The sequence below is a fragment of the Lynx canadensis genome, chromosome D1 (assembly GCF_007474595.2).
Source record: "Lynx canadensis isolate LIC74 chromosome D1, mLynCan4.pri.v2, whole genome shotgun sequence".
Classification (NCBI taxonomy): Eukaryota; Metazoa; Chordata; class Mammalia; order Carnivora; family Felidae; genus Lynx; species Lynx canadensis.
In genome coordinates this window covers 22,770,287-22,779,078 of record NC_044312.2, presented here as the reverse complement: position 1 = coordinate 22,779,078, position 8,792 = coordinate 22,770,287, and the positions used below count along the sequence as shown (strand labels likewise).

The window sequence follows — 8,792 nt, the reverse complement described above, 5'->3', positions numbered from 1 at the left end:
AGGGATATTGGCCTATAGTTTTTTAATAATGTTTTTATCTGGCTTTGGGATCAGGATAATGTTGGCCTTGTAAAATGAATTTAGAAATGTTCCCTCCTTTTAATTTTTTGAAAGAGTATGAACATTGATGTTAATTCTTCTTTAAAATTTTTCTTTAATGTTTATTTATTTTTGACAGAGAGAGAGACAGAGCATGAGCAGGGGAGGGGCAGAGAGAGAGGGGGACACAGAATCCGAAGCAGGCTCCAGGCTCTGAGCTGTCAGCACAGAGTCCGACGCGGGGCTCGAACTCATGGACTGTGAGATCATGACCTGAGCCGAAGTCGGACGCTCAACCAACTGAGCCACCCAGGTGCCCCTTTTTTAATTAAAAAAAAAAAAAAAAAAAAAAAAATTTTTAATGTTTATTTATTTTTGACAGAGAGAGAGGCAGAGCATGAGCAGGGGAGGGGCAGAGAGAGAGGGGGACACAGAATCTGAAGCAGGCTCCAGGCTCTGAGCTGTCAGCACAGAGCCCCAGGCAGGGCTTGAACTCACACACCGCGAGATCATGACCTGAGCCGAAGTCAGAAGCTTAACCAACTGAGCCACCCAGGCACCCCAAATCTTTGTTTATTTTTGAGAGAGAGAGACAGAGTGTGAGCAGGGGAGGGGCAGACAGAGAGGGAGACACAGAATCCAAAGCAGGCTCCAGGCTCTGAGCTGTCAGCACAAAACTTGATGCAAGCCTCGAACCCACAAACTGCAAGAATGTTAATTCTTCTTTAAATGTTTGATAGAATTTGCTGGTGAAGCCATCTGATCCAGGAGTTTTCTGTGTTGGAAGGATTTTGATTAGTGACTCAATCTCCTTACTCATCATTGGTCTATTCAGATTTTCATTTCTCCCTGATTCAGTCTTGGTAGGTTGTATGTTTCTAGCAATTGATCCATTTCTCCTAGGTTAATCAATTAGTTGGCATATGATTGTTCTTAGTAGTCTGTTATAATTCTTATTTTGTGTTATCAGTGTAATGTCTCCTCTTCCATTTCTGATTTTATAATTTGAATCTTCTCTCTCTCTCTCTCTCTCTCTCTCTTTTTAGTTAGCCTACCTAATGGTTTGTCAATTTGTTTATTTTTTTGAAAAAGCAGATCTTAGTTTTGTTGATTTTTAACATTGTTTTTCTTGTCTTTGTTTTATTTATTTCTATTCTGATCTTTGCTACTTCCTTGCTTCTGCTAGCTGTGGGCTTATTTTGTTTTGTTTTTTTCTAGTTCTTTCAGGTATAAAGTTAGGTTGTTTATTTGATATATATTTTCTGAATATATGCATTTATTGCTATAACTTCCCTCTCAGAACTGCTTTTGTAGCATATCATAGGTTTTGGTATGTTGTGTTTTGATTTTTTTAAATTTTATTTTTAAAATTTACATCCAAATTAGTTAGCATACAGTGCAACAGTGATTTCAGGAGTAGATTCCTTAGTGCCCCTTACCCATTTAGCCCATCCCCCCCTCCCACAACCCCTCCTGTAACCCCCAGTTTGTTCTCCATACTTATGAGTCTCTTCTGTTTTGTCCCCCTCCCTGTTTTTATATTATTTTTGTTTCCCTTCCCTTATGTTCATCTGTTTTGTCCCTTAAAGTCCTCATATGAATGAAATCATATGATTTTTGTCTTTCTCTGACTGACTAATTTCACTTAGTGTGATACCCTCCAGTTCCAGCCACATAGTTGCAAATGGCAAGATTTCATTCTTTTTGATTGTCGAGTAATACTCCATTGTATATATATACCACATCTTCTTTATACATTCATCCATCGATGGACATTTGGGCTCTTTCCATACTTTGGCTGTTGTTGATACAATGTGCTGCTATAAACATTGGAGTGCATGTGTCCCTTCAAAACAGCACACCTGTATCCCTTGGATAAATACCTAGTAGTGCAATTGCTGGGTCATAGGGTAGTTCTATTTTTAGCTTTTTGAGGAACCTCCATACTGTTTTCCAGACTGGCTGCACCAGCTTGCATTCCCATGTATTTCCATTTTTGCTTCCCTCTCTCTCTCTCTCTCTCTCCCTATATATACATACATATGTATACATGTATATGTATGTATGTATATATCTTATTTTTTCTTTTGATTTCTTCTTTGAACCATTGGTTGTTCTGGAGTGTGTGATTTAACTTCCACGTTTGTAGATTTCTCAGTTTCTTCTTGTTATTGATTTCTGGTTTCATAGCCTTGTGGTCAGAAGATACTTGGTATGATTTCAATCTTTTTAAATTTGCTAGGACTTGTTTTGTGTCCCGTTATATGATCTATCCTGGGGAATGTTACATGTGCACTTGAGAAGAATGTGTATTCTGTCCCTGTTGGATAGAATGTTCTACAAATGTCCATTAGGTCCATTTGGTCTAAGGTATGCTTCAAGTCCATTGTTTACTCGTTGATTTTCTGTCTGGATGATCTATCCATTGCTGAAAGTGGAGTATTGAAGTTTCCTGATACTATTGTGTCATTGTCTATTTCTTCTTTAATCTGTTAGTGTTTGCTTAATACATTTAGGTGCTCCAATGTTAAGTTTGCATATATTTATAATTATCATATCTTTTTGATGAATTAGCTCCTTTATCATTATATATTGACCTACTTTTCCTCTTATCACTATTTTTGGCTTAAAATCTGTTTTGTGTGATATAAGTGTAGCTACCCTGCTTTATTTTGGTTTCCGCTTGTATGGAATATCATTTTTCCATGCTTTCACTTTGAGCCTACATGTGTCCTTAAAACTGAAGGGAACCTCTTATAGGCAGCATACAGCTGGATCTTGTTTTATCCATTCAGCCTCTCTGTGCCCTTTTTTGACCGGGGAATTCGATCCATTTACATTTAGAGTTGTTATGGATATGTAAGGACTTACTAATGCTATCCTATTGACTGTTTTCTGGTTGTTTTGTGTCTATTTTGTTTCTTTCTTCGCTCTGTCTCTGCCTGTCTTTGCAAATTGATATTTTCCATGGTCGTTTGCTCTTTCTCCCCTTTGTTTAGCTTTTATGCATCTACTCTAGGTTTTTGCTTTGTGCTTACCATGAGTCTTATTGAAGTTACAATAATTGTAGTTATCATTTTTGCACCTAAGTCTGATGGTGGAGATCAAGTGTCAAGTAGATTAAATAGTCCAGTTTAAGCTGATGGTAATTTACCTTTGATTGTCTACAAAAGCTTCCCCCCTTTTATTTTGAGGTTATTATTTATCTCATATTGTGTATTTATTAATAATTACAGGAGCTACAATTATACTAATGGTTTCCCTTTTGCCCTTTGTACTATATAGTTAGGTGGTTAACACGCCATCCTATTAGAATTTTCTAGGCCTGACTGTACATGAAGCTAAAGCAGTGTATTGTGTATTTTTGTATGTTTTCATGCCATTGATTAGCATCTTTTCATTTCAGCTTAAATAACTCTTTTCAGCATTTCTTGCAAGTCAGGTCTAGTGGTAATAAAGTCCCTCAGTGAGAGCCAAAGCATGGGAGACTCTTAAAAACTGAGAACAAACTGAGGGTTGATGGGGGTGGGAGGGAGGGGAGGGTGGGTGATGGGCATTAAAGAGGGCATCTTTTGGGGCACCTGGGTGGCGCAGTCGGTTAAGCGTCCGACTTCAGCCAGGTCACGATCTCGCGGTCCGGGAGTTCGAGCCCCGCGTCGGGCTCTGGGCTGATGGCTCAGAGCCTGGAGCCTGTTTCCAATTCTGTGTCTCCCTCTCTCTCTGCCCCTCCCCCGTTCATGCTCTGTCTCTCTCTGTCCCAAAAACAAATAAACGTTGAAAAAAAAATTAAAAAAAAAAAAAGAGGGCATCTTTTGGGATGAGCACTGGGTGTTGTATGGAAACCAATTTGACAGTAAATTTCATATATTAAAAAAAAATAATAAAGTCCCTCAGCTTTTTGTAAGAATTATTTTTGCATTCTGGATACAAGTTCTATGGAGGATATAAGTATTGCAAATATCTTCCAAGTCTTTAACTTGCCTTTTTACTTTCTTAATGATACATTCTAGTGAACAGACATTGTTAATTTTAATGTGGTCTAATTTATCAATTTTTAAAAATGATTTTGCTTTTTAGGTCATGTTTAAGTAACCTTTGCCTATTCCAAAGTTATAAATGCATGCTATGCTTTCTTCTAGTTTTATTGGGTACTTTTCCTATTCAATTTATAATCCAGTTTGAATTGGTTCCTTTTGCATAATGTAACATAGAGGGAAGCAGCAGAGAAAGATTAGGAGAGGAAAGAGAAGAAAGGACAGTTGTGATGTATCTGGACTACATATTAACAGACCTACAAGTGGCCATGTGTGAGCTATGAATATCACAGTGGCAGGAATTTCCTTATTTTCTCCTTCATACTAACGTTGTATACAGGTGTACTTTGCAGGTGCCAAGAAAATCATGACTGGGTTTGAAGTGAACACTGTCCACTTGGAAAATAAGATTGTGTCTGTAGAGGAAAATCTCAAGTGTCCACCATCCATTTTGCTGCTATTTCTGCTTAATTATAGTAATGACAAAAATGGGAGTTTAAGACAAAAGTATTTGTGAATGTTCAGCTGAAGTGCTTCTAGCCCACCTCAACTATCTTAGCTGATCATAGGGTTTGGGAACAGTCTTGTTTTAAATTTCGCTGTACAGAGCCTCTTGGGACAGGATTCTTGAGTATAGAAATGCCAATCCCTGTCATGGGAGAGGTCTGTTGTTCAGAAACATCATCCTCTGACTGAGATAGAAACCGAGCTGGAGGTGCCAGGAAGGGTGACACTGAATTAAAGAGACAGCTGGGGTACTTACAAGACAGACCAGGCAAAAAAGCAAGGGCAGGCAGGGTATGAAGGGTGAGAAACATCAACACTTCAGAGTGAGGCCTCGGGAGGGCAAATATCTTAGATTTCGATGTTACAATAATTGTATCTGCAACATTTATGAACGTAAGTCCGATTGTGGAAATCAAATGTCAAGTCTCTGCAGAATTTCTGACACACCATATATGATAACTGCAGAATGTTATCTGTAATAAGAAAGAACATAGAAAATAAGTCAGTGATCTAAGTTTTCTAAAGACAAGTCAAACCAGGCACTATTCCTGCCCGTGGAAATTTAATTAGGCATCAGGGTGGGTTTAGGGATGGCTTCACAGCGTATCAGTACCATGAGGACTGAGGCAGGGAGATGTAGAAACCACCGGCCCCCTTCATGTTCGTTCGCCTGAGGTCCCTACAACTCTATATAGCTGTTTCATTTCCTTTCCTGGTAGATTAGCAACTAGTGCTTTAGTGTCTTCAGAGTTAGAATCTGGTCCATTTCGTTGGGAATATAGGGCCCCCGTCTTCTTCCTCCTGTCTCATTTCCCCCAATCCTCTTCTGTCTGCATGCACAGGGACCTGAGCTCAGAGGCATTCTGCTCGTCGGTTCCTCTCCTAGACAGGCCGTAGTCTGAGATACAAAATCGCTGAAGTGCTCTCCTAAGAATTTTCTAAGATTTTCACGGTACCTCTACTGGCCCTCTAACTTACCCTGGAAGATCTTTAAAGACATGCACGACTCAAACGTCTGAGCAATACAGGAACCAAAGCCTCTTCTACAGCGATCTGTCCGTGTGCGAAGGTGGCACGTTACGCACTTCAGAGGTGTCACTGCTGGAGAGTGTAGAGCTGGTGTCAGACCAGGGACACTTTGGAAGGAGCTGGAATTATCTAGACCTGATTGTGGAGGGTGGAGGAGTAGGGGTGACGGGGGTGGGGGCGGTGGATGAGGAGCTGGTGGTGGGTAGAATAGCAGGTAGTAAGCAGTTGGAGCTCTCACCAACTTCGTATCACAGAGAAATGCGATTGTGAGTATAAAAGGATTCTTCCAATCCCTGTTTTAGCCGTTTTAACCTAGGTAACTCAGAGCAAAGATTTAGCCCCCATGACTTTGGTTTTTCCAGCTTTAAAACGGTTCTATTAATGATGGCCTGGCCAACTTGGCAGCACTGTAGATAGGTGGGAGTGTAATAATGAGGGTGAATGCTTTGAACTATTTTACCCAAGGGGCGCCTGGGTGGCTCAGTCGGTTGAGCGTCCGACTTCCGCTCAGGTCATGATCTCTCAGTTCCTGGGTTCGAGCCCCATGTCGGGCCAAGTGCTGACAGAGCCTGGAGCCCGTTTCAGAGTGTTTCCCTCTCTCTCTGCCCCTCTCCCGCCCACACTCTGTCTCTGTGTGTCTCTGTCTCTCTCTCTCTCTCAAAAGTAAACATTTTTAAAAAATAAAAAAATAAAATATTTTACCCAAGCTAGGTTACTAACATTCGCCACTTAGATATTATGAGGTAATATACTCTGTAATTTTGAACTTTGAATTGAATGTATGTAAAGTCCTCATGAATTACAACATATTAGTAACACTTCCCATGGTATTGTGGGATAACCTAATCAGAAATACAGGTTTGTTTTTTTTTTTTTTCCAACGTTTTTATTTATTTTTGGGACAGAGAGAGACAGAGCATGAACAGGGGAGGGGCAGAGAGAGAGGGAGACACAGAATCGGAAACAGGCTCCAGGCTCCGAGCCATCAGCCCAGAGCCTGACGCGGGGCTCGAACTCCCGGACCGCGAGATCGTGACCTGGCTGAAGTCGGACGCTTAACCGACTGCGCCACCCAGGCGCCCCAGAAATACAGGTTTAATAAAACAAACAAAAAACCTCTCCCTGGTGCACCTAGGTGAGAAAGGAAAGTAGCATTTATTGAGCATCTGATTTGGGCCATGCTTTCTCACTTTGCATCTGATTTAATCATCACAAGAGACTCGTGAGTAAATATTTCCCCATTTCTCAGATGAGTAACCAAAGGTACAGAGATTTTAAAACAGCAATTTTTAAAAAAATTTTAGTGAGAAATAATTGTTCTTGTTTTATTTTTTAATATAATTTATTGACAAATTGGTTTCCATACAACACCCAGTGCTCATCCCAACAAGTGACCTCCTCAACGCCCATCACCCACTTTCCTTTCTCCCCCACCCCCCATCAATCCACAGTATGTTCTCAGTATCCAAGAGTCTCTTATGATTTGCCTCCCTCCCTCTCTGTAACTTTTTTTCCCCTTCCCCTCCCCCATGGTCTTCTGTTAAGTTTCTCAAGATCCACTTATCAGTGAAAACATATGGTGTCTGTCTTTCTCTGACTGACTTATTTCACTTAGCATAATACCTTCCTGTTCCATCCATGTTAAGACAGCAATTTAAAAATTCTGGTTCTAGAGCATCCAGTATTTCCTCTCCTATAATCACTTGTTTTTATATAAACTCCCTGATAAGGGTATCAAAAGTCACTGTCTAAAACAAACTACAAAATTATTCATTATAGACTGACCAGCTGTCACAGCAAATGGGATACAGATTTATGAATGGAAAGGATGACCTAAGGAAAATCTTGCTAGGATTTTAGATTATGGGGAATGGTAGGGACAGAATGGGGAAAGAGTAGCAAGGGGCAGCCATAGAGGCTTGAGCCCCTGGTGAGGAATGGCAGAATGTTGAAAAGGTCAGAAAAGTTGGCCTGTAAGGCAGAAGGAGCATTCTGAAGAATGGCTTCCCCTCCCTTATAAACGTGGTCAAGGCTCAGCCCTCCATGGATACCTCCTGTACATGTAGAGTTTCCAAGGGCTCCTGAGATCCTGCCTCTGGAGCCCACTTCTCAGGTCTGTGACTCACCTACAATGAAGCAGAAAAGAAAGGAGACTATCAAGAAATGTTTGTCCATCCTGAACCAGAAGTCTTCTGTACAGGAGGAAAAGAAGCCAGGAACTGCAAGAACAGCTCTTTAGGCTATAGGGAGGAAACCTTCTTCTTCACAGGGCAGGGATTATTCATGCCTAAGGGAAACCAATCACACAAGCTTTTCTCTGGAAGCTCAAGTTCATTCTCTCTCTATCCCATAGCAAAGCATAAAGATAATTAGTAAATTTGGGGGTTTACATTAAGCCAACTTGGTTTTTTAATTATAATCTTTAGCACAGCAATTATTGTTATAGTTACTACATTATCATTCTTATTCTAATTTTACAGAGAGGGAAACTGGGGCTTGGTGAGGTCCAGTATCTTACCCATGATTACATATCTAGTGGAGGCCACACTTTCAACCACCTTCATTCAATGCCTCTTGGAGATTTATTCATACAATCAATGAATAAGTATTATTGAGAACTTTGGTGTTCCAGGTACAGTTCTGTGTGTGCACGTAGAGCAATGTATAAGTAAGAAAAGATCACGTAGCTCCTCACCCGATGAGGAAGAAACAGGAGAATGAAAGAGAAAAAGATGTATAATCTATGACCAAGCTGGGCCTTCAACCTAGAACTTCTGATTCTCAGCCCAGAACGACTTCACCTTAGCAGAAATCTGTCCTCCACAGTCAGGGACTATTTACTCTGTAGGGCTGGGAGATTCTTGCTAGAATTACCACACAACATGATCTTTACCAAATTTATATTGTGAACTGGCTCATTTTTCTATGATTTAGGTATCTATCTCTACAAAAGTTAACTCAGTTAAGGCTCACCATGGGTAAAGCACTGGAAACCATGACTAACCCTGGCATTCCAAGTCTGCTTAACCTGTGTCAGTGAGCTGATGGCACCTTGGCAAGAGGTATTGGGAATCTTCCATGCAGAGCTAATTTAAGGACATATTCTTGCTTGTAGGAACAATACGCTCATTAAAACATATCAAGTATGACATTTTTAGATATCAGGTGAAGATTGGGTGACAT

The 8,792-nt window shown here is 40.4% G+C and overlaps 1 protein-coding gene across 1 annotated transcript; it reads right to left on the bottom strand.

Moving 5' to 3' along the window:
- Window positions 1-4,928: 4,928 nt before the first annotated feature.
- On the bottom strand, window positions 4,929-7,784 carry PATE3 (prostate and testis expressed 3). Its single transcript, XM_030331801.1, has 3 exons — window positions 7,736-7,784; window positions 5,559-5,681; window positions 4,929-5,053 (listed from the first exon to the last, which is right to left on the bottom strand). The coding sequence occupies exons 1-3, from the start codon at window positions 7,782-7,784 to the stop codon at window positions 4,929-4,931; spliced, it is 297 nt and encodes a 98-aa protein (XP_030187661.1).
- Between the last annotated feature and the right edge of the window lie 1,008 nt (window positions 7,785-8,792).

Bases quoted from the DNA above. Each gene is read 5' to 3' on its own strand.
- PATE3 (XM_030331801.1), bottom strand. From the start codon at position 7,784: ATGGACAAACATTTCTTGATAGTCTCCTTTCTTTTCTGCTTCATTGTA. The intron at 5,682-7,735 runs GTGAGTCACAGA...TACACTCTCCAG, and splicing joins TCTTTTCTGCTTCATTGTAG to CAGTGACACCTCTGAAGTGC. The intron at 5,054-5,558 runs GTAAGTTAGAGG...TTCTTATTACAG, and splicing joins GTCTTTAAAGATCTTCCAGG to ATAACATTCTGCAGTTATCA.